Source organism: Macrotis lagotis, chromosome 2 (genome assembly GCF_037893015.1).
Source record: "Macrotis lagotis isolate mMagLag1 chromosome 2, bilby.v1.9.chrom.fasta, whole genome shotgun sequence".
In the NCBI taxonomy this organism is placed as follows: Eukaryota; Metazoa; Chordata; class Mammalia; order Peramelemorphia; family Peramelidae; genus Macrotis; species Macrotis lagotis.
In genome coordinates, this window is record NC_133659.1 from 188,169,970 (window position 1) to 188,196,676 (window position 26,707).

General features: G+C 36.3%; 1 protein-coding gene and 1 pseudogene across 2 annotated transcripts; one reads left to right on the plus strand and one right to left on the minus strand.

Annotated features, from left to right (window-relative positions):
- The first annotated feature begins 2,025 nt into the window (after nucleotides 1-2,025).
- Nucleotides 2,026-8,892, plus strand: LOC141513793 (keratin, type I cytoskeletal 10-like). Of its 2 annotated transcripts, none has more exons than XM_074223965.1 (8): nucleotides 2,026-2,691; nucleotides 3,948-4,030; nucleotides 4,666-4,822; nucleotides 4,921-5,082; nucleotides 5,185-5,310; nucleotides 5,710-5,924; nucleotides 6,636-6,910; nucleotides 8,205-8,892. In XM_074223965.1, the coding sequence occupies exons 1-8, from the start codon at nucleotides 2,071-2,073 to the stop codon at nucleotides 8,309-8,311; spliced, it is 1,746 nt and encodes a 581-aa protein (XP_074080066.1). In that variant the 5' UTR covers nucleotides 2,026-2,070; the 3' UTR covers nucleotides 8,312-8,892. The 2 variants fall into 2 exon arrangements, with proteins under 2 accessions (XP_074080066.1, XP_074080065.1); XM_074223964.1 differs by having other exon boundaries at nucleotides 2,027-2,691; nucleotides 6,636-6,890; nucleotides 8,205-8,296.
- Nucleotides 8,893-22,235: 13,343 nt separating this feature from the next.
- On the minus strand, nucleotides 22,236-23,998 carry LOC141512052 (N-acetylneuraminate (7)9-O-acetyltransferase-like; annotated as a pseudogene).
- Between the last annotated feature and the right edge of the window lie 2,709 nt (nucleotides 23,999-26,707).

Consider the following 26,707-nt stretch of genomic DNA (forward strand, 5'->3'; position numbering starts at 1 on the left):
TCAGTGATAATGCAAATGACTTTCAGAAAAGTGAAAATACTTGCCCAAGTCACATATGTGATAGGTAGCTAAGAAAATGAGAATATTGAAAAAAATTGAACTCAAGAAACTACTGCTAAATATATTGGGTCAAGGATAATTTCTTTTTCATGGATAATATCAACTGAATTAATATATGTAATGGACTTTTTTTATCACTTATTATTTAAGGAAAGATTCAGGATTAGACCCTCACCTCTAAACTACAAGAATAGCTTCCTATATAACTTTCATATAACTTCTTTGTCACATATTACTTATCTGTGAAATGAGATAAATAAGTGATTAAAAAATGCTAGTGATGATGAGGAGGAGGAGGATGCACACATTCATTACAACAAAAAAAATCCCACAAAGTTAAATTCTCACCTTTCATTCAGTCTTCCTGGGTCTCTTCTACATACCTAGTTTTCTTATGCCTTATTGACCTTCACATACTCTGCTAGGCAGTAACACTGTCCCCCTGATTATTCCACCAAGACTAAAAATAATTTCCTGACTCTTGGAATTTTGACTGGATCTTGGAATTCTCTCCCCTTTCTTTTCTCCATCTTTGGATCTCTTTGACTTCACTCCATCCTCCATTAGCCTGAAACTTCTTGATAGTTCCAGGGGCTATCTGTTATTTGTCTTGTTTTTATATCCTCACCACTAAGCACAGTACCTAGAACATGGTAAGTTGTTTAATAAATGCTAGTTGACTTCAATCCTCAAATAATCTCATTTGTAAAACCTTCTTAACTCAAATAGTCGGTACTTTTTCCCTTCTTGAATTAGCTTGATCTGATTTACTACATACATATTTATTTTATTTTACTACATTTGATTTATTAAACTTTACTAAACATATGTATATATATGTATTTTATATATGTACATATCCATATGTATGTATGTATATGTGTATATAAAACACTCTCATATTCCTTGTTATATTTTTCCCAAAACCAAATGTCCTTGCCTTTTTTTGTGTTACTAGTTCCAATTCCTGACATTATGACTTATGCCTAGATTATGCATAATAAAGGATCACTGAATGGAATAGGAAAGTGAACAAAGTATCATACAATCCCACTATCTTAAGACCTCAGAACTAGAAGGGAAGGAAAAGACTTGAGAAGGCCCATCAACCAACCCTGGGTCTTTGAATTCTTACTCTGTACTCCATGGTTTTGCTACTATGAGATTAACAAAATCAAAGACCTCAATGATGACAGATGAGATAAAAAGCCAAAAATAAAAATTTGGTATGACTTCAAGTGCTCAGTAGATTGAGACCCTCAAAAGGACATAAATCTTTCTCAGTTTAAGGTTCCTCTCATAAACCAATTAACCATCACCATGTTTTGGTAAATGGTCAATAAGTTCCCACTCTCTGAAGAAAAAAAATTTCTAGAGAGATAAACAGAGGCACTTTCTAAATTCAATAATTACATCTCTTATAAATTCTGTGTGCCTAATAACTTTGGAAGACTGTGAGTTATTCATTTAAAGGACTTATCAATCCCTTCAACTTCATGAAAGTGTTTTGGAAAATGTAGCAGTGTTTTCAATGCTCAGTCACTTTATTGACTGTTCCAATAAATTATAATTTTAAAATATATTTTAGGCTATCAGTTGGAGTACATTTTTGTGAAAAAGAAAATTGCATGTTTATCTGAATGTATGAAATTGACAAGCTTAGCACCAGATACATCATTTACATTCCCTTTTCTTGCTGAGAATAGGGTTTTTTTTTTACCAATTGCTCAATGTTCTGCAAAAGATGAAAAAGAATAATGAAAGGGAGTCTCTATTGAGCTCCACCCATCTTCCATTTCAACATAATAAATGTCTTATTTATTTTAAGAACAAAATGCACACCAGGATGTACCAGATTGACTACTACTAATGATAATGCTAAATTGGCAAAAAGAAGCCAACCCAGTGAGAAGACAACAGATGGACCACACCCTTCCAGTCAGTATAAAAAGGTTTACCACAGTCTCTGGATAGAAAGCATTGCTTGAACTGAACCTCTACTGCATCACTATGTCTGTAAGATATAGTTCAAGCAAGAATTACTCTTCCTCCCGCAGTGGGGGAGGAGGAGGAGGAGGAGGAGGTTCATCGATCAGAATATCAAGCAGTAGAGGCTCTAGCTATGGGGTTGGCTCTCTTAGTGGTGGGGGAGGTAGCTATAGCAGCTGCTCAAGAGTAGGCAGTGGATCAGTAAGGGGCTTTGGAGGAGGTTTTGGTGGAGGCAGCTATGTTGGGAGTAGCTTTGGTGGGGGTGGTTTTGGTGGAGGAAGCTGTGGTGGAGGAAACTTTGGTGGGGGAAGCTATGGTGGAGGAAGCTTTGGTGGAGGAAGCTTTGGTGGAGGAAGCTTTGGTGGAGGAAGCTTTGGTGGAGGAAGCTTTGGTGGAGGCAGCTTTGGTGGAGGCTTTGGTGGAGGTGATGGAGGCCTCCTAACAGGCAATGAGAAAGTCACCATGCAGAACCTGAATGACCGCCTGGCCTCCTACTTGGATAAAGTACGATCTCTAGAAGAGTCTAACTATGAGCTAGAGCAAAAAATCAAGGAATGGTATGAGAAAAATGGCAACTCAAATCAACGACAACCCCGTGACTATTCTCATTACTATGACCAAATCAAGGAACTAAAGGAACAGGTAAGAAATATCATTTATATTGCTTCAGAACCAGTTATATGCGTATTTATTAGTCCTACATTTTTAGATAACAATATCTCTCAGAGTCAGGAGATCTTGAATCAAGCTTCCTTTGATGTCTAGGAGCTCCATGACCCTAAAAATGTCACTTAACCTCTTCCAGTGCCCCAAGGCTACTCTCTAATACTCTAAAATTTTAGAGGAGGATTTCTTATGCATTTTAAGAGGAAGTTTCTCATTGGAAAGTACTTAAAGCTAAATCTCAGATTCAGCCTCACTCCCTTCCCTCCCAAGCCCCCCCCCAATATAATTGAAGTAGATAATTCTTAAATTAAGGAAAATGTGGGTGCTAACTGTTATTGTCCATTTTATTCTTGGTCTTGGGAATAATTCAGTATGATCCCAAATTAGAAGGGTTGAGGGAAAGTGATCTTTACCCAACATGCAATGGAAAACCATTGCTGCTTAACAAAGATGCCTACTAGAAGGTATTGGGTTTTCATTGAACTCCTAAAGAAAGAAGGCACAGTGAAAGAAATGAAAGGGAGAAATTAAAAATGGACAAATTAAAGAACCATTTCATTGGAGGGGAGAAACTCTGTTAGATCTTTCAGAGTGAATTTTCCAAACTCAAAGAAACTTCTTCCCTCTTACATCTTCTGTAAATATAAATTCTCCCAATTAGGAGTCAGAGAGAGATACAATTCATGTCTTTAAAAAATGTCTAAAATCCATCAGGGCAGCTAGGTGTCACAGTTGATAGAGCACTGGCCCAGGAGTCAGGAGTACCTGGGTTCAAATCCAGTCTCAGAGACTTAATAACTACCTAGCTGTGTGGCCTTGGGCAAGCCACTTAACCCCATTGCCTTGCAAAAAAAACCTAAAAAAAAAACTAAAATTCAGACCTGATGATCAATTTGAAATAAAATTACTCAGGAATATCTTTAGAAAATAGCAAATCAGTCAGAAGTGATCTAGAGTCAGTGAAATAAAATATTGTGTTAAGATAACAGATTTCAATAACTCAGTTAAAAAATACCTAGTCAAAAAGGCATGACTTCAAATTCCTCCTGGAAGAGTCAAACGTAAGGATAGGGGTGAGTGCATAGTATCTCATGCATTCTTAAATGACTTAAAAGTGTCCCCATAAAACTTTGTGAGATGGTAATGATTAAATTCGGTTCTTAAAACGCATGCTCTTTTTTTTTAAATATCCATCTACATGATCATTTTATAAATTATTTTTCCTCAAACAGATCATGAATCTAACTACTGACAATGCTAATACACTGCTGCAAATTGACAATGCCAGGTTGGCTGCTGATGACTTCAGAATGAAGTAAGCAAACTGAATAAGGACATGTACTCCCGATATTCTCAGGCATGATTTTGGTGTGGGCCATTGCTTAACAAAAACAAAATGAGTTTCCAGTGTTCCCCAAATGGTACTACCTGCCTGGTAAAAGAAATCATACACAATGAATATTTTCCAGATCATTAGAGAAATTTTCAGTGATAAAAGTATCATTTAATATATTTGATATCAGAAATGCTTTACAACAAGCTTTTAAATGCTTTTAGATTTTGCTGCTTTTACTCAACTATTACCATTATTTGTGCATGAACGTGTTGAAATAAAATATGACATCAATTCATTACCAGACTGAAATGAATTCTATTAAAAGTCAAGTGATTACTATCTTAGTAATAGCTACAATTCTATAGGAATAAAACTGAACTTGTTCGGACCAGCACAATATCGCCAGTACCCACCCAAAATACTCTGTGTTTATGAATTATCAATTACTTATTAATATATGCTTAATTAGCATATATCGTATGGACTGACCTGCTATGATAAGGTATTTTATTATAGTGCATTGCATTGTTAATTTACATTTCTTCAAGCTCTGCTTTCCTGCCCTCTTCCCAGATGACTGAGTCATATTCATATTTATGCTATGCCTCCTTTAGGTATGAAAATGAGGTGATCCTGCGTCAAAGTGTGGAGGCTGACATTAATGGCCTGCGCAGAGTCCTGGATGATCTGACCTTGGGCAAGAGTGACCTAGAGATGCAACTAGAAAGCCTGAATGAGGAGCTGGCCTTCCTGAGAAAGAACCATGAGGAGGTGAGACAAAATTCTGTCACATCCCACCATGCTATATCTATCCCTTAGATTCTTCCAATGGTCATGAAAATATATTATGGGCTCTCTTTCCATGACAGGAAATGAAAGATCTTCAGAATGTGTCCACTGGTGATGTGAATGTGGAAATGAATGCTGCTCCAGGAGTGGATCTAACTGAATATCTGAACCGCATGAGAAGTGAATATGAATCAATGGCTGAACAAAACCGCAAAGATGCTGAAGCCTGGTTCAACGAAAAGGTAAAAATTATTTAAATCTAAAATACTCACCATAGAGATGATGAAGATGGTTATCATCTTGTAACAATGATTTTTCTCTCTCCTTTGTTTTTATGATCCTAGAGCAAGGAGTTGACCACAGAGATCGATAGCAATGCTGAACAAATGTCCAGCCACAAATCTGAGATCACCGAATTGAAACGCAATGTTCAAGCTTTGGAGATTGAACTGCAGTCACAACTGGCCCTGGTAAGTTCACAATTTAAGCTCTATATTTGGGAAATAGAGTAATGCATTTCTCATATAAATGTCATTTCCTCTAAAGTCCCATTCATTTTTAAGCTTTCCAATACAACTTTGTGATCTCAAGGATGCAATTAGGGAATATCATCATTAGGGAATCCTAGGAGAAAGGAACAAAGTAGGTAGTATCAAAATTTTGAAATACAATCAAGACCCCACATCAGGGTCAAAAGAGCTATTAGTTTGAAATTATTGAAAAGCTATAACTAGGTCAGGTCAAATATTTTTTTCATTGAAATTCTATGTGTTCAATCCTCTATGGTTTTCTCATTAGAAAGAAGTTCATTGCATTCCGTTTAATCATTGATGTTGTCAGTTTACACCATGCTCCTCTCTCCTCCTCAGAAACAATCCCTGGAGGCATCCTTGGCAGAGACAGAAGGTCGTTACTGTGTACAGCTGTCACAAATCCAGGGTCAGATCACTGCTTTGGAAGAGCAGTTGCAGCAGATCAGGGCTGAAACAGAATGCCAGAATTCAGAATATCAGATGCTCCTCCAAATCAAGGTCCGCCTGGAGAATGAAATTCAGACCTACCGTAGCCTGCTAGAGGAAGGAGGGTGAGTAAAAGAAATGAAACTATTAGAAATTCTCTTGCCTACCAAGTTCTACTTAGGGGAACTTCTCTCAACCTTTAGAAGCAAAGAGTTGTTAGAGGAGGAATACCTGACTCTGTCTGAAATGTTGGGTTTATCCTGGATGATTCTGGCCAAGGAATTATCATCATGGCCAGGAAGACAGCCTTTCCGAGTGTCATTAAACTTCAGCTTCTCAGCTCTCTCTTTCCATCTCTCTCCCTACCCATCTCCCCACACACTCTCTCCATTCCTCCCTCCCTCTTTTCTGCTCCTTTCTGCTTCTCTCTGTCTCATCTAAGCTGAAAGTACATTAATTCATGGGTTCATTTCCAATATTGAGTCGCATGAGGCCTTTCACCTCTTCTGTTTTTCCCAGCTAGGATGATTTTTCTCTCCTTAGGTAAGCTGTGACCCTCTCCTCCCAGGGGCTCAACATATGGGTGCTATATTTACAGATGACACCTAATCAGCTTTAACCCTATTGAAGTTAGAATGCCCAAACTTGAGTGATCCACCAGTTTCAGTCAGCCCCAGTAGTAGGGACTATGGGCATGCACCATCACACTTGGTCATCTATCTCTTCTCAAACTATTTTTTTCTAAGGCTGTAATAAGATCTAGGAAGAAGTGCACACATTTTCTAATACTTACATATAACATCATTAACATTCATCTCCATTTTTTTGTTATCTAGTAGCTCATCTGGAGGTGGTGGTCGTGGAGGTGGATATGGAGGAAGCTCCGGTGGCGGATACGGAGGAGGCTCTGGTGGCGGATACGGAGGAGGCTCTGGTGGTGGAGGTGGTAGCTCCAGTGGTGGTTATGGAGGAAGCTCCAGTGGCAGTGGAGGATTCAAAAGTTCTGGCTCAAGAGGAGGTTCAAGTGGAGGACAAGGAGGAAGCACTGGATCTGGTGGAGAATCTCCATCTAAAGGCGGCCCTGGAACAAGGTCAGCAGAAAATAACTGGGGTAATCAGAATCCATTATAATTTCTCAATGGCTTTAGTTGGGTTTTTTATTTTTTTTTTGGCAAGGCAATGGGGTTAAGTGACTTGCCAAGGTCACAAAACTAGGTAATTATTCAGTATCTGAGGTCAAATTTGAACTCAGGTCCTCCCAACTCCAGGGCCAGTGCTCTACCTAAAATGCCACCTAGCTACCCCTGCCATCTAGCTGCCCTGTGTTGGCTTTAGTTTTGAAGGATTGGTTTTCCCCTTTCATTCTTAATACATAGGGAAGCACAAAAACATTAAAGATAATTTCCATTTCAGAAAAAAATAGCTTTTATAACACTTTTGAAGCTAAAATATTGTTGTTAAATATAATTTTATGTTTTTATGAGCAAGCCTTCACTAAAAGTCACTTAAATTGAAGTGGCATCTTCCTAGAATGTTAGCAATGAGAGACAAAGAGAGACAGAGAAAGAAACAGTAACAGAGAGACTGAGAGACAGAGAAAGAGATAGTCAGAGATAGAGGCAGACAGATACAGAGACAGAGAAAAAGAATGTCAGAGCTTTGTTTCCCCCAAAAAAGTGAGTTTTTCTTAGGAAAATAGATTCTGAAGTTAAACAAAAGCCTGAAAAATGATAGAAAGCATTAAAGTCCTCTGATACCTCATTGTGACATAGATGTTATTTTGTATTCCTAAAGAAGACAGTTTTCCAGTGCAAAGTCTGAAAGGTCTTAGAGACATGATTTTTAATATAAATCAGGTTACCAATTATGGCAATGGCCTGTTGTTTGAGAACCATCCTACCTAAGATGGAAAAATATCCTCTCAGGTTTGTTACTGTTTTAGGCCTGTTGAGGACTGTTTTACTCTGAACAACTCTAGATGACCATCTAGTGAATGCTAAAGGGTTGTGATTTATGTAGATGAAGAGAAGACTCACATTAACATAATCACAGATTCTTAAATATTTACAGGGTAGAGAACAATTCAAAACTGAAATTCTAAATAAAATTCAAGAAAGACCATTGTTGCTGAACTCTTTTTTTCATGTTTTTCTTTAGTTTAGACATGTAGGTGGCATATCTACATTAAAGTATTTTGGTTGGTAAATATGCCTTTCAAGGACCAAACTGCAGTTTCTCTGATTATAGGAGGTTATTCAAGTTTATAATTTCACTCACTGCTGCTTGCTATTTTTCTTTGCTGAATAGCAGCTTTGGGAACCTATTAAACACCCCTCAACTTCATTAAAGAGAAGTACTCTTCATGTTTCACAGGAGTATCAATATTGATCATTTTTCTCCTACAGATTCTGATAGAAGCCATGTGATCAAGACAATCGTTGAGGAAGTAACCCCTGATGGTAGAGTCCTTTCATCCAGAGTGGAATCAGAGACCAAGAAGCACTACTATTAATCAGTGTGGACAAGAAGGAGTCTCTTTCTCTAGACCACAACAAAAGTAATTTTCCATCATTCCTAATGGTCATAGACACCTTCTCTCCCTTTAAATGTAAGGTGTCTAAAAGCTTTCTCATAGTTTCTTTCCTATTTCTTTTCACTTTACCAGAGAGTGTTCTTCAATGAAGACAACTCATAAAGAAACTTTCTGTTTCTATTTACTTAGATATTTCAATAAACTTTCCTACTGATGCAAACAATATAATTGTATTCATATCATATTTTTCTTCTGAAGGAGACATTAATAACATTAGAGGTTATAGATTTATAGGAGTCCAAATAAGACCTTAAAGAAACCATCCTGTCCAATCCATTCATTTTTCAACTTCAGAGAAAGGAAGTGGCTTCCTCAAAAATAACATAAATAGTAAGTCCCTAGATTGGGATCCTAGGGCATCTGATTCTAAAACCTAGCGCTTTGCAAAAACAGCAGCAAACTGATAGTGAATCTCTGTGTTTGAAAGTTGTTTATCCAAAATTTGTTTACAAATATATTTCAATTTCCTGAAATAAAAGTTTCGTCCTATAACAGATCCTTGTCCTACAATTGTTAAAACAATGTCATGTGTTGCCAATTTTAAAAATAGTTCCTCCTTAAGGTATACAGTGTGAAATCTCTTCTTAGTTCCTTTGGATCCTATTACATGGTATTTAGAAATCCAAAGCAACTGGAATTAACATAAATCACAATGATCTGAGTATCACTCATCTGTCTCCTACTGACTTATAATCAAAACAGTAAATACCTCCTCACATCCACTTTCAAGTAGGCAAAGAAATCTTTATTATCCTACAAAGAATGATGGAGAGTAAAGGAATAAGAGAAAAGGAGGTTGATAGAACAGGGGGTAGATTTGGGGAGGCAGTAGTCTAATAGACTGTGAAAGGAGAGACAAAGATAGAGAAACAGACAGAGAGACAAAGAGAAGGATAAATAGGGAAACCTGAGATGAAGAGAAATACCGAGAATTAGTAATAATAATTGGAAATGAAAATGGGATAAACATCCATAAAATAGAAGTTGATAACAGAATGGACTGAAAATTAGAATCCTACAATATATTGCATGTAAGAAATATACTTGGAGCAAGAGTTGCAGTTCAGTTGAAGTAAAAAATAAAAAGCAGGTGAATACATTAAGATCTCAGATAAATAAAAAGCAAAAATTAGAACTATTAGAAAGCAATAAGCAAGGAACTTTTTTTGTGGTTTAGTCATGACTGACTCCTTGTGACCCCATTCAGAGTCTTATTGGCAAAGATATTGGAATGGTTTGCCATTTCCTTCTCCAGCTCATTTTATAGATTAAGAAATTTAGGCAAACAGGATTCAATGACTTTTCCAAGGTGACATAGCCAGTAAGTGTCTGAGGCCAGATCTGAATTCATAAAGATGAATTTTCCTGATTCCAAGGCCAGTACTTTATTCACTGAATCACTTCATTGCCCTCAGTTATTGATGCTCTGATGCTAAGTCCAAGGCAGTGAAAGTCACGCTCACCACAATAAGGCATTTCTTGTGCTGGTGATTATTAAACCCCCCCTCCCCCCTCCCCCCGCCACACACACAGGGATAAATACAGCTCAGGAGAGAAATGAGACACATACCTATGGATGATGTTGCTAGTGGGGCAATCTAGAAAATCCATTTTATTAGAGCACCAGAAACCACATCATTTACGTAACAGAAAAATAAGTCAGAATGTCCCAGGTTGTGCTCAAGGACTTAGACCCTTGGCTCAGCATTTTCCCAGGAAGACCTTTATCAAGGTATTTATCAAGCAAGCAGTTATTTTATGTGTTGATAAAACAGAAATCTGTGGAAAACTTTTGTAGGAGGGTCACATGAGCTCAGGAGAAGTCAAACTGACCATTTTCTGAACTCCTTCTGCAGTTCTCAACAGGTGATCATTCATTCATTCATTCATTCATTCAACTGTTGATGAAACACCTACTACATAAAATATATTACAAAGATATTCTAGATGCTAAGGGAAATATGTAGCTAAATTCTTGTTGACTGTCTTATATAGGATTACTGTCTCATAAAAATAGACCTCAGCAGCACTTCTTAATCACATTCTTTTCTGTCATGCTCTTTTTCTTCTACTATTATACTTTCTTAGTCAGCTTGAACTCATGAGTTCATAGAGTGATATTAGACATGGTCATGCATGTACAGTGTTTTATGAAATCTAAAATACTATATAAATTTGTCATCCTTTGTCCTGGCTATCACAATTGCCTGATTGGCATTATTGTCATTGAGTATTTGTGGGTTTTTTCTTTCCTTTCATATGTCTGTGTGCTGAAGAATAATATTTTCCTATTGTCAGCCACTATGAAGTTGCACCTGGTCCTAGGTTTTCCATATTTGAGAACTAAATTGTATCATTCAATCCAAGAGTCTTTAGGCTCCAGGGAAATCAAGTGAAATGGGAACACTCTTTAATATTTCTATGCTTCCAGATATATTAAAAATGAAAGAAAAACAAATATTTTTAATTTGAAGGGAGTTGTTAATATGAATCAGATTATACACATATATACATATATGTGGTTGGATGGGTGTGTATATATATATATGCACATATATATGTATGTATATATTTTCATTCTTGAGAATTAGCTTCTTTTATAATCATATGCATTTAAAAAATATAATTCTAAAAAAAGGGGCCCAAGATTTCACCCAAAAGTCAAAGATATTTATCACACAAAAGATTAAGAAGCTCTGATTTGGAGGAAAACTGGATAAATGCTTGTTAGAAATATCTGAACCAAGGACAAGATGAAGGAAAGGCAGGATACTGAGAGAGGTTGTAGAGGGAAGGAAGAAGTATCAGATGGTCAAGGGAATTTTTCTGAAGAGTATGGAGAAAGATGTGAGTACAGGTGATATCCAGGGCTGTTTACTTTTGAAATTCACCTGGAAAGCAGATTATATTCAGGAGCTACCAGTGACATCTAAAGTAAGTAGCAGGGGTGGCTAGTTGGTGTAGTGGATAAAGCACCAGCCCTGGAGTCCGGAGTACCTGGGTTCAAATCTGGTCTCAGATATTTAATAATTACCTAGCTGTGTGGCATTGGGCAAGCCACTTAACCCCATTTGCCTTGCAAAAAAAAAAAAGAACCTAAAGTAAATAGTAGCTGATAACACCAGTAATTCCCCAAAATTTGAAAGAGAACCAGTTAATGAATGACAAAGGACATATTATAGAGAGAGTAAGTACAGGGAAGAGACCAAATGTGGATGAGAGTAACAGTGTTGCTTTGACACCCACCCTATGTGGTCCTGGGTCTTCCCAATTGCCACCCCATCACAGTTTCTTCACTGTAGTAAAGCACAGTGTAATTGAAAGAACATTAGACTTGGAGACAACAGGGACCTCGATACTCTTCTATCTATGACTCACTAACTACAGAACTGTGGACACATCCAATACATATACACTCCTTCACAGGATGTTGTGATATTATATGTGGAAAGAACTTTGAAAATGATATAATGGGATTAAACAAGAGATAGAGGATATCATGAGATGCAAAACTGATCATTTTGATCATACTAAACTGAAAAAGTTTTGTACAAATAAAATCAATGCAACCAAGATTAAAAGTAAAGTAGAAAGCAGGGAAATAATCTTTACACTCAATGTTTCTGATAAAGGCTTCATTTCTAAAATATATAGAGAATTGAGTCAAAATTTAAAAGAATTCAAGTCATCCCCAATTGATAAATGATCAAACAATATTAAAGACCATTTTCAGATGAAGAAATAAAAACTATCTGTAGTCATAGGAAAGAAATGCTCTAAATCACTATTTATTTGAAAAAGGAAAATTTAAAAAAACTCTGAGGTACCACTTCATACCTATGAGATTGACTAATATGACAGAAAAAGGAAATTATAAATATTGGAGGGGAATGGAAAAATTAGAACATTAATTCATTGTTGGTAGAATTGTGAACTTATTCAATCATTTTCTTTAGATTTTTCAAGGCAATGGGGTTAAGTGGCTTGCCCAAGGCCACACAGCAAGGTAATTATTAAGTATCTCGGGTCAGATTTGAACCCAGGTACTCCTGATTCCAAGGCCAGTGCTCTATCCACTACGCCATCTAGCCTCCGCTGATTCAATCATTTTTGACAGAAATTTGTAACTATGCCTGAAGGGCTATAAAACCATACATACCCTTTGATCTAGCAATACCTCTATTAGGTCTGTATCCCAAAGAGATCACAAAAAGGGGAAAATGACCCACATGTACAAAAACATTTCTAGCAGCTCTTTTTCTGTTGGAAAGATTTGGAAATTGAGAAAGTGATTTCATCCATTAAAGAATGGCTGAAAAAGTAATGGTATATAAATGGAATGGAATATTATTGTTCTGTAGGAAATGACAAGCAGTCAGATTTCAAAAAAAAAAACTTGAAAAAACTTACATGAATTGATGCTCAGTGAAGTGAGCACAATCAGAAGAACACTGTACACAGAAATAGCAACACTGTATGAGGATGACAGACTTAGCTCTTCTCAGCAATACAATGATCTAAGACAATTCCAAAAGACTTGTGACAGAAAAAGACATCCACATCCAGAGAAAGACTATGGACTTTAAATACAGACTGAAGCATAGGAGTTTTCCTTTTTTAAAATTTGCTTTTAGTTTTTTTTGTTTCTTATGGCCTTTTCTTTTTATTCTGATTCTTATTTCACAGCATGACTAATATGGAAATATGTTTAACATGATTGTCCATTTATGAGCTATATCAGATTGCTTGCTATCTCAAGGAGGGGAGAAAGAAAGGTTAGAGGAAGAAAAAGTTGGAATTCATAATTTTGCAAAAATGAATGTTGGGGGCAGTTAGGTGGTACAGTGTATGGAACACCAACCTTAAATTTAGAAGGACCTGAGTTCAAATCAGACCTCAAATACTTAATAATTATAAATTACCTAGTCATATGACCTTGGGCAAGTCACTTAACCCCATTGCCTTATGTTAAAAAAAATGAATGTTGAAAACTGCCTTTGCCTTTAATTGAAAAAAGCAAAATGCTATTTGTTAAATGCAAAAAAATGATAATACACGATAAAAATATTTGTCATTATTAGTAAGGGATATGTTTATGAAAATCATAGGGTTAATCCATATATGTGGAACTGAGATTGCAATGTAGAGTAATGAGTTAAAATGCTGGAGTTGAAGTTAGGCAGACCTGAGTTCAAATGTCGCTTAGACACTTATTAGCTCCATATAACCTTGAGAAAGTTTCTTAACTTCTCTCATCTTCTGTTTCCTCATCCCTAAAAGAGAAATAATAATAGCATATACCTCATACAGCTTTGGTAAGATCAAATGACATAACATATGCAGTATTTTGCCATCCTGAAAGCACCATATAAATGACAGAGGTGTAAACTGGAGCACTGAAAATTTAAGTGACAGATGCACAGCCACACAGCTAGCAAGTATCTGAGGCTGTATTCATACATTATCGTGACTTGTGCTGTTCCAGATTTACACAGTGTACACCAAAATAGAAAAATGATGTTAAAAGCAGGTTCAAATCCCACCTGAGACACTTACTACCTATGTGAGTCTGAGGAAATTATGTAACTTCTCTCTGTCTCAGTTTCCTCTTCTGTCAAGTAACAGGATGGGTCTTAGCATCCATATCCCTTCCAGACATAAATCTATGATCCTGTGAGGTCAAATATAGCCTAGAAGTGTCAATCTGAATTCTATTACATGTATATGGAGCTCTAGAATTAAAGTTAGGAAATTAAGTCATGTATTCATATCTCATCTCAGAGACTATCTGTGTGATCCTGTACTACTCTTTTAATCTAAATGAAAAGACTGGACTTTGTTATGATTAAAATATAATGAGAAGGTAAAGGAGGTCATTCCCCAAGTAAGACAGAATTCATTAAGAGGAGCATCCTGTCTGTCAATTAATGAGTCAATGAATTGCATCCATGTAGCACAAAGACCCCAAGCCAAGGACAGTTCCTTTTTTATAAGCTTTGGAGAGTATAGAACAAAGAACCAAACAGTGTAGATGACATATGCTTGTGGGCAACATCATTAGTTACAGAAGTGAGATGCAAGAAACAATATGATTTTTTTAAAGTTTGGTAATGGGAGTTAGCAGCAACCAAATTCTTCACTCCTGAGAGTCCAGTTGCAAGATAACAAACCAGTCATTCTTGAAGGATGGCTTGGTGTAAAGATAATAGACCTGACTCCCTTATTTTCACATGTGTCCTCTAGCATCAGTTAAATTCCATAAGAAAAGAACATATCAGTGATAAGCAGGAGAATTTTATTTTTAAATGGAACCCATTACTGACCAGCTGATTCCTGAACTAAGTTCAGAGAGAAAAAAAGCAATTATAATACAATTATAGTACAAAAGCAGTTACAGGATAAAATCAATTAATTGCAAATAGAATTAATATGATGCAGGATCAATCTTTCTTTTTTTTTCTTTTGAAGGCAATCAGCATTAAGTGACTTGAACCTGAATAACTGTCTGAAACTAAATTTAATCCTAGGAGCATTGTTCTAGCCACTGCACTACCTAGTTACCCCGAGATAAGATCAATCTTTACCTTCTCAGTTCTTGTCTTTCAACAATAAACACACCACACACACAAACACACACAAACACACACACACACAGACACAGAGATTGCTTTTCTATAAATTAATCTTATAAGAATTTTTTTTGCAAGACAGTGGGCTTAAGTGACTTTCCCTAGGTCCCACAGCTAGGTAATTATTAAGTATCTGAGCTGGATTTGAACTCAGGTCCTTCTAACTCAAGGTCAATAATTTATCCGCTGCACAACCTAGCTACCCCCAAGATCTTTAACCTAATCATTATCAACTGTAGGGTGAACTAATGTAAGTTTTTTCTGTGGATGTTCAAAACAAGCTTTAACACAATCACTGACACAAAGCTGAAAAAAGAGTAAAAAGGTTGATGAATCTTGGTACAAGCAATAGTAAAAATATCTAACACATACCACTTCTGGGTCTATACCCTGAAGAGATGATGAAAAAGGGTGAAATCATCACTTGTACAAAAATATTCATAGCAGCCTTGATTGTGGTGGCAAAGAATTACAAATCAAGTAAATGTCCTTCAATTGGGGAATGGCTTAGCAAACTGTGGTATATGTATGTGATGGAACACTTTGTTCTATTACAAACCAGGAGGGATGGGAATTCAGGGAAGCCTGGAGGGATTTGCATGAACTGATGCTGAATGAGATGAGCCGAACCAGAAAAATACTGTATACCCTAACAGCAACATGGGGGTGATGATCAGCCTTGATGGACTCGCTCATTCCATCAGTGCAACAATCAGGGCCAATTTGAGGCTGTCTGCAATGGAGAATGCCATCTGTATCCAGATAAAGAACCGTGGAGTTTAAACAAAGTTCAAGGACTATTCCCTTCAATTTAGGGAAAAAAAAACAGATATTGTCTGATCTTGTTACCTCTTATACTTTTTGTTTCTTCCTTAAGGATATGATTTCTCTCTCATCACACTCAGTTTGGATCAATGTACAGCATGGAAACAAAGTAAAGATCGACAAATTGCTTTCTGTGGGGGGCTGGGGGGAGGGAAGTAAGATGGGGGAAAAATTGTAAAACTCAAATAAAATCTTTAATAAAAAAAGTAATGAAATATCTAACACCATAGACTAAATTTTGAAGGAAGATTTATATATCTCAAGGCAACCAAGAAAATTCAATAAACATAAATGCTTGTGAAATAAAAAGCCAAATTAATATCATAATGGTTTGGAACATTAACTGTTCTGATATGCCAATAGTCTATTTCAATGACCATTTTATCATCATATGCCATCTTGAATCTCAGATGTTACATTTAGTCTTCTGTTCTCTGGGAGCATCTTTTCTTGAACATTTTGGAATAGGTCTAGTCTTCAGGGCAGATTTAAAATGGTCTCTTTAGTAGATTTGCTTCCCTGTTACCATGTTGCTTATAGAAATTCTTAGATGTTCTTGCTAAAAATCTTTTACAAAACAAATCTCTTAAATTTTTCTTCTCTAATAACCAGTTCACATGGTTAAGAAAAGCTCAAACTTTGTGGTTCAGATAACACTGAATTAGAAATTCATACTTCCCTTGAAATTTTAGAGAATGTTATTTTTTAAATTCCCCTTGCTGTTTCTATCTTTATCTAAACACTATAGCTGACAAAAAACTACTGCCAATAATAAGTTAGTCTTTTTAAAAATCTATGAGAATCTGACTTGAAAATAAGTCCTAATTAAACATTTAAAATTTATCTAAATAGACATACAATCTAGAGCTGAGTTCATTTAACTTTCTATGATATAAGTTAGCAAATTATTACATTGATATATTTAAGAAATTCAGTATAAACTGAAAAAAATTGAAGTTAGATATTTACAAATACTATAGAAGAAAGAATTCTTAAAACCCTTTAAGTTACCTACATATATATATATATGTACATATATATATATATATATATATGTCTGATTCTATTGGTTCCTCAAAATTTGGATTCAATTTTATTTCATCATTCAGAACTCCAAATTTTTTCAATTAATTTCATTAACTTTCCAATTAATTCCAAATCTATTCCCTGAAGAGGAATACAAACCAATAAGGATCTAATCCTTACATGAAAACATAGTAAGGACATTTTTTACAAGAAGACAATCTTTAATACACCAATGAATAAGTTTCATATTTTACCCGTGATAACAAAAGGCATATGTAAATATACTAAGTAATTAATACTAAATTATATTTAAAGAACAGTGTAAATCAAATGAATTGTCTTATAGCAAACACACATATATATATATATGTGTGTATATATATATATATATATATATATATATATATATATATATATATATATATTTCAGGACATCAACCACAAATTGGTATCAATTCCACATTAAATAAATCTAATTGAAATAGACTTTTCCTAATTCAAGATATTCCATAAGTTCTACCTTCTCTAAGGAAAATGATTGCACTGAAGTTCTTTTCTTTAAAACAAAAATGAAGTTTTTGATTTTTTTGATCTAATAAATTTTTAAATTATTGATTAATTCTTTCCATACTATTTTGACATATTTCAAGGACCATGATGATGTTTATCCTCCAAGATGACCATACCATCAGGAGAGGAGATGCCGTGACAAGAACATGAATTGAATCTGAGTGAGGGAGGTCTGTGCTAATTCCTCAGCTTTACTTTCTCCTACAGAGCCAACTGGGTCCAGTAGTCAAATATTAATCAGAACCCTGGAACATAGCCCTGAATGCAAGGCTTTCAGGGTTAAGTAACTTGACCAAGGTCACACAGCTAGTAAGTATCAAATATTTGAGACTGGATTCAAACTCCCATTCTCCTGATTCCAAGGTCAGTGCTCTGTTCATTGCACTATATAGCTGCCTCTCAAGGGCCATATAGAATACATAAAGGGATAACTATAAATAGGCAGATGACAAACTTGAACTCTCATCTATGTGTTTAGTTGTTTCTGTTATGGAAATGACTATAATCCCAGACTGAAAATGGAGAGATCTTAAATAGTTGCATCTTACAGCAATGAAGAAATGCACAAGTATTTCAGAAACAAGATGTATCATAAAAAATTTAAAAATCACAAATCACAGCTGAATTTTCATTGATCAGAAAGATTTGCTTGAAAGGAAGAAGCAGATTGAGATTACTATATCAGTAGTGGTCCTCTATGTCTAGACCAAAAGCACAGAATGCCTTAACACCTGTGTAATAGGATAAAGCATCTGTAGCTCCATTTGATTGCAGGTTAAAATAATAGAAGTAGACAAATGTGTGGCAAGATACTACTGACAGGTTCAGAATTAACAAGATAGGAGAATTTCTTGTGGGAAATTGACTCAAGAGTGTCCTAAAGGCAATTTACAGCTGAGGAAATCAAAGCGATCCATAGGCATATGAAAAATTTCTCTAAATCACTACTTATTACAGAAATGCAAATTAAAGCATCTCTGAGGTACCACCTCACACCTCTCAAACTGGCCAATATGACCAGAAAGGACAATGATCAATGTTGGAAGGGATGTGGGAAATCTGGGAAATCAATGTTGGTGGAGCTGTGAACTCATCCAACCTTTCTGGAGAGCAATTTGGAATTACACCCAAACAAAACAAAATAAAGTGTCCTACATTAGCCTGCCCAAGGTCACCCTCCCAAGTATTTTCCAAATACAGATAGACATTGACTATCAATCACAGATTGATTGATTGAACGAGCTGCTGCCAATTTTTTAAGGTGGTGAAACATTGGCTCAAGGACACAAAAAACTTAAGAATGAAGCTCAAAAGAAAATTCAAAGTCTCAGAAGTAGAAAGACCAGTTTAATAACAGTAGGACTATAAACAATGGTTTCAACACTTTCAAGTTGTTGCAATAAATAAGCCAGCAGATTTTACATATATAATATTCTTTTCTCCTATTATTCCCCTTTCTCAAATAAAGCTAAAAACTCATCCTGATTCAAAAAGCAATATTAGATTTTAACATATTGCATAGTCATCCCTTAAAGCACAAACAAATCATTAAGAATTTAGTCTGCTTGAAGTATAATTTTTTTCTCTGTCTATTCTTGAGGTTTCTCATCTTCTTGGAGGGAGGGGGTTTATGTTTACTCTTCAGTTTATATCAGTGTATGGTATGGAAACAATGTAGAGACTGTCAGACAACTTTCTGTGGTGGGGGAGGGAAGGGGAAATTGTTAAATTCAAAACCTTACAAAAATGATAGGTGCATATTACTATTGTTTGTAGTTGGGAAACAAATAAAATGTTAAAAGGAAAAAAAAGAAAAAAAAAGAAAAAAAGGTATTTAGTTTGTTTAGTTAAATTTGGTTCAAAATGTAACCAGTATGGACTATTTCAACATCATAATTTTCAAAATCGAAAAGTAGTACATAAATAGCTTACATACTATAAACACAATTTAAAATTTTTTATCTTATTCAAGGAGTGTTTGCAAGGAGGAGGGGATTCTATTCCCTAAAAATAAACCAATCTGTTAACTCTCTCACTGAGTTGATAATTTTATACAACATTGCTGAGAATGGCAAGTATATAAATAAAGAGACTCATAAAATGCCTTTCTCTTGCATTTTCTTTTCCAAAAAGGAAACAATTATTATTTTTCTCTTTAAAATATGCCCAATTGGGGCAGCTAGGTGGCACAGTGGATAGAGCACTAGCCCTGGAGTCAGGAGTACCTGGGTTCAAATCCAACCTCAGACACTTAATAATTACCTAGCTGTATGGCCTTGGGCAAGACACTTAACCCCATTGCCTTGAAAAATCTAAAAAAAAAAATATGCCCAATTAAATGCTTCATGGGTTTCAACAATGACAATAACCCCTAATAAATTAATAATTTCACAATACTCAAATAAAAAAGAATTGAAATCTCCAGTGTATAAAATTAATTATCTTAACAGCATTTCCTATGCAATAATTTCCCAGAATTTTTAATATAAAAAAATTTGGAAATATGATAATAGTATACACAATATCATAAACTTAAAACATGAAAAAAATTCAGTATCACTAAGATATATTTTTAGGTTGTTTTTGTTTGCAAGGCAATAGAGTTAAGCGACTTGACCAAGGTTATTCAGCTGGGTAATTATTAAGTTATCTGAGGCCACATTTGAAACTCAGGTCCTCCTGACTCAAGGGCAGGTGCTCTATTCACTGCACCACTTAGCTGCCCCTATAAAGATATATTAAATGAGTCAAAGGTATTTCTAAATTACCTCTACATAGAAAAACTTTCATACTATCACAAATGGCTATTAAGTTCAAAATTCTCGTGGATTAGAAAAGTTATTAGAATGAAATACATTTCATGTTTCATTAAAGATCCAATTAGCAAAAAAGTAACCTCTATAAGGCCAAATAAGACAAATAAAACTTAATTGGTTTAAATTCTGTGTTAGGTTAACTCAAGATATACTGGGCTAAATTTTATAAGTTACTCTTATCAAAATACTTCACTCTACTTTCAAGATTAAGATTTTAGAACTCTTGAGGGCAGCTAGGTGGTGCAGTGGATAGAGCATCAGCCCTGAATTCGAATCTAGCCTCAGACACGTAATAATTGCCTAGCTGTGTGACCTTGGGCAAGTCATTCTGAACCCCATTGCCTTAAATAAAAATAAAAAAATTTTTTTAAATATTTTTGAACTCTTCATTACACAGAGGACATCTTAAAGATATTTCTGATATATCAGATCCACCATAAAATATTATTATTATCCATTGCATTTTCAAAGGAGAAGTTTCAAACAATTTCTATCATTCTATTAACAATTTAATTCATAGCAATTTAATTTATCACCCCATAGAATCCAGATTTCTAAAGCATTTATTATTTTATTAATATTTCTAATACAATGAATTATCAAATAACCATTAGGCATTATCTTTATTCATGTCAGAAATTGATAAACTAAGGTAATTTATTTTAACATCTCATAGCTAACAAATTTCAAGATCAATATATCTTCCTAATACGTTGTCTTAATATCAAAAGGACAATAAATTCTGACTAATAAAGTCTTTTAAGAAGATACAATTTTTTACTTAAATGGAGACTAAAATAGAAAGAATCTCACCTGTAACTATTTCCCAAGTGGTAACAGGACATAAATTTAAAATTCAATTATTTAACATTAAATCTTTTAAGTCACTTATTCCAAGCATTTAACATTTTAATTTCTAATTCAAACATTGTTAATTTACTGACAAAGATTATAAAAGTAATGGTCTGAGTAAAGTTTAAATCTACCCCAATCCTTCCAATAGGGAAGCAAAGTTAAGAGTACATTTTAAATTAGTTAAAATACGAATTCTACAAATTCAGAAAGAACCCACTGCTCATCAATTTTCTCCTCTCTATTTCTTTTCTCTATTTACTTTCAAATTAAGGTGCAATTTTTATTATTGCAGTTTCCATAAAAGAAGAATACAAAATTTCTCATATTCCTTACTTTTTTTCACATGAAGTAAGCAGTTTAATTGATCTCTTGACAATACAAAAATAAGCATCCAACAGAACAATTACAGACTTTTTAAATTACTTCACACATTCACAGTTAACAGAAAATATATTTATCCCCCCAGTGTACAAATGCAATCTTTTTAATCATAAAAATTATAACCCAATCTGTACAACAGATAAATAAATTCCTATCTACAATAGTCAGCTGGTAAAAAAAAAAATCAAAAAGCCTAATTAAAGATGGATCACAAGCCCCTGATCTATCACTCAGGTTTTACTTGAGGAAAGGATAAGGGTGAGATGAATCCAGGAGGGTTTAATAAAAGTGGGGAGGACTTTCCAAACATTGGAAATAATATATAAAAACAAGTAACAGGGAAAAAAATGTGAAATCAATCCATAACCAAGCTGACCTTCTCCTTGGGAAACTAGTAATGAAAAGTCAGGCGGGGGAAGGGATGAATTCTGAATGGAAAATATTTACCCTTTTACAAGCCAACACACAGCACTATCACAGGCACAGAATAGGACCCCCCTCAGTGGGGGCAGAACTAAGCAGATACTAATTTGGTGATGAAGACCATGCCAGGAAAACATGCAGTCCACCTAATCCATGCCCTAATACTTCACTTAGACATCATCGCACAGACACTAAGAAAATGTCTTGAAAGAAGTGTGGGAGGGCCCAGCACCAACCCAAATGTAGAGGACCCCCCCCCACAGCCCTCAATGGCCCCCCTGGGCAGATGTGCCATTTCGTTATTAGGCCCCAGGAAGGCTACTGCCCACAGTCCCCTTGGATTGACGGTAAGAGAAGGGCAGAGAAGAAGCCTGAAATGCAGGCCAACCTCTTCCAGAGCACCATGCTCTCTTTGGGGATGAGGATCTGGGCAAGGTCATTAGTGATGCCTGAGATTTCATGGGACACACACACAAAGATGAAAATGCTGACCGTGATGTCGAGCATTGGGCTCCCAGGAATGAGAACCAAGATGCCCCTGGTGTCTGCGGCCAGCAGATGTGGTACTGACATATGAAGAGCTCTAAGGAGATTTTCCCAAACCAAGAGAAAAATGAACTGTACACTGAGCAGATGCATCCTGGGATGTTTCTGATGAGAATGAAAGCTAGAATCATGATGAATGGCACTGTGGGATGGAACTCTTTGCACTCAGCTTTGGTCTTACAGCTGCTGGCCCAGATGGAATAAGTCAAGAAACAGACCACGGAAACAAACAGGAGCACACTGGACATCCTGTTGGAGAGCAGAGGCTCTCCCTTCCCCTGTCAAAGCAGCTGGCACTTCTGCAAGACCAGGTAAATAAACACAAACAACATCCCATGGAACACGACATAACAGTCTACTTTCCACAGGAACCACCACTCGTAGACATTTCCATTCAATTCGAAACACTTGGTACAATGACCAAAGAGAAAAGATCTTCTCAAGTGCCCCCTGAAAGCATATGCAAGCGATCAAGAAAACCAGCTCCAGTAGCAAGCCCAAATACCAGAAGCAACTTCCATTCACTTTCTTCTGGGTGATCTGCGGTCACAAAGCTACAGTGACATAGATGACCAAGAACCACACAGTGACCAAAGGAATAAAGTAGTAGAATTGGTAAGGCCAATCCATCATGATCCATAGCACCACAACCAGGAAATTGAGGTGGAATAATACCTGACATACTTGATGGATTCCAAAGTCTCCAAAAGTATAAGAAGTGCCCGTAACCTGTTTGAAATAGATATGCAACAACCAGAACTCTAATGTGCATATACTCAGGCAAAAAAAGTGCTGGCCCCGGAAATGTGGTGCATGAGAATGACAAGCTGCATCCAGCCCTTCCACAAATACATCTGCTCCCTGTTCAACACCTTGGTCTATTTGGTATTTTCATTATAAAACACTCCTAGAACCAGGATGTAGATTATGAGTGTGAAGAAGGAGGAGTGCGTGTAGAACTTGTTCTCCTTCATAAACAGATCCTGGTTGCACAGGTAGAAATAGGCCATGATCAGCTCCAGCTTGCAGCATGACTGCAGGACCACTTTGGAGGGGCAGGCATGGGTCACAGGGGCTACCTTCTTCTCCTCTCCCGCCTGCACATCGAGGCACGGCTGGTTCTTCCCGTGACCATGGATGCACAAGGTGCAGGACCAAGCAGCCCGCGATGGACAGGCCGAAGAAGCTGGCTGCCAGCTTCTGAGTGAGCCTAGGGGCCATGGGGGGCTGGCAGCAGGAGCCATCGATGGACCTCACCACCTTTTTGCAGCACACTTTCATGAGAATCATGGCATTTGTTTCTCAGTTTGACTCTGGAAGATGGAGGCATCCACTGACTCCATAATGGTTTCTTTTGTAATGAGCTGGGAAACACAGAACACTCTGACCCTGGACTTGGTGTTCTTGGTGCTGCCATTGAGGATGTTGATGATAGCTTCATTGCAGGCATTGATTTTCTCATTGGTGATCAATCATCCACCTGTTTTCCCTAAGCAGGTCTTCATAAACAGGATCTTGTAAGACCCAATAAACATCACTAGTCTTGGCTAATTTCTCTAAAAGTGGTGCAAGAGACTTGATGTTGATCTTATACTAGGCGAGGGCCTCATCACTGCTGTGGGTCTATGGACCACATGGCAACTTTGAAAGGGATGTTTTCATGCTTATTTTGCTTATTTCCTTCTTTTTTGAATTGAGGATTAATTATTTTTACAAAACAATAAAATAGCTGACAAATTCTGGAGTCTCCAATGATTGCAATATGTTTATCAGGGATAGCTCTTTGCTTCACTGACTTTATATTTGTGCTTTATACAGCTGTGAGGCTGCCAAACTTTCTCTCCAAGAAATCCTCTGCTGGAGAGATGTTCATAGGAATCATGTCCTCTGATCAGGGAAGGGTCTGCCAAGCCTCAGGGAATTCACACACTGAGAGGGGGCTTGATGCTTTACCCATGTCAGACTCCTGGTCCACTGGTGAATGAAGAGATGCTTTCCCCTCCCCCAAGACCCTAGGGAAGTCACAATCATATTTCTTACTTTAACAAACTCAAAACTGCCTTTAAATCTTTTCAACACACTTAGACTTTCTCACAGTTCTCCCCCCAGCCCCTTTCTCTCTCTCTCTCTCTCTCTCTCTCTCTCTCTCTCTCTCTCTCTCTCTCTCTCTCTCTCTCTCACACACACACACACACACACACACACACACAGAAAATATCATAAATTTAACATGAAATAAAACTCTACTATTCAGACTTATTAAATTAGTCAAAGACATTTCCATATTACTTCGACATAGAAAAACATTCATATTATCATAAATGGCTATTAAATTCAAAATCTCTCAGGACTTTGAAATAGGAATGCTAAGTAGTATGCGTGCTGTCTTTTGATTCATGGTATCAATTGTTTTTAAGTGAGTTAGAGTTGTATGAAGCCATTGGTCTCTCTCTTCCAAAGTCATCACTGTCCAGTGGGCAAGACAGAATCAAGAAAACTGGTAATGGCTCTAGATCCAAAGGATGATCTTGGCATCTTCAATTTTTAACCCAAGTGCTAACTCTATAATGCCTGCTTTAGCTGCCTTTATGACCATTGGCACAAATGTTCTCATCCACACATTCTGTCAGTGAAAGATTTACATACTTGGGGTAGCCACCCCCCCAACTCACTGATGGATTTGAGATCCCTCAGTTGCCCTCATCCTGGTTTAGCCCATCTGCTAAAATGGTTTACCAGAGTGTGGCCTATGCAAGTTATAGCTTCTTTTTTTTTAATTATAAAGATTTTATTTATTTTGAGTTTTACAATTTTTCCCTTAATCTTACATCACTCCCCCTACCCCTCACAGAAGGCAATTTGTCAGTCTTTACATTGTTTCCATGATATATATAGATCCAAATTGAATACATCACAATAATTCTTCTTTCTTTTTGGTGAGGAGAAAAGCAATAGTTTTTTTTTAGTTGTAAATAGTGCTTAGCATTTTACTTGTTTTCCAATTATATAAAATAGTAATATGTACCTATCATTTTTGTAAGGTTTTGAATTTTACAAATTCCCCCCTTCCCTCCCCCCCCACAAAAGGCTGTCTGATAGTCATTGATATAAATTGAATATGTTATAAGAGTAAACATAAACCCCCTCACCCCCAAGAAGATGAGAAACCTCAAGACTAGAAAGAGAGAGAAAAACAATTGTACTTCAGTCTGTGTTCAGATTTCATTGGCTCTGTCTCTGGGGTGAGTTGCTTTCTTTATCATAAGTCCATCACAGAAGTTACTTCAATATTTTTCTACAGTTGCTATCAGTAGCTGTACCTCCACTCTATTCCTCCCCACTCTCATTTATCCTATTCTCTCTCTCTCTCCTTTCATCTTGGCTCTGTCCAAGTGTGTGAATCTGAGTACCCTCTCCCTCGATCTTCCCTCTCTTCTATAACCTATTCCCCCTTCCCTCCCCCCCATTCCCCCTTATCCCGTTCCTTTGTTCTTATTTTTCTCTAGGGTAAGATAGATTTCCTCACCTTATTAAGTGTGTATGTTATTTCCTCTCTGAGCCATTTCTGATGAAAATGAAGGCTCACTCATTCCCTCTTGCCTTTCCACTCCATTGAAAAAACTTTTTCTTGACTCTTATGTGGAATTTCTTAACTTCTTCTTCATCTCCTTTCCCTTCCTCCCAGTACTTTCCTTTATCACCCATTGACTCCATCTTTTTACTGTATTATACCATTATATTCCTCTCCTTCCTATGTCCTGTCTATATATGCTCCTTCTAACAGCTCTTATAAATGAGAAAGTTAATAAGAGTTATCAGTATCTCCCTCCCATATGCAGGAATACAAACAGTTCAATATCATTAAGTTCCTCATAGTTAGTTCTTCTCTTCCACTCCCTCTATGGTTCACCAGAGTCCTGTACTTCGAGAGATTAAACTTTCTGTTCAGCTCTGGTTGTTTCAACAGGAAAGTATGAAAGTTCTCTGTTTCATTGAAAATCCATCTTTTCCCCTAAAAGAGGATGTTTAGTTTTGCTGGGTAGTTGATTCTCAGTTATAAACCAAGATCTTTTGCCTTCCAGAATATCATATGCCAATCCCTATGAGCCCTTAATGTAGATGCTGTCAGATCCTGTGTAATCCTGACTATGGAGCCTCAGTAGTTGAATTGTTAATTTCTGGCAGCTTTTAGAATTTTCTCTTTGATTTGGGTGTTTTGGAATTTGGCTATAATATTCCTGGGA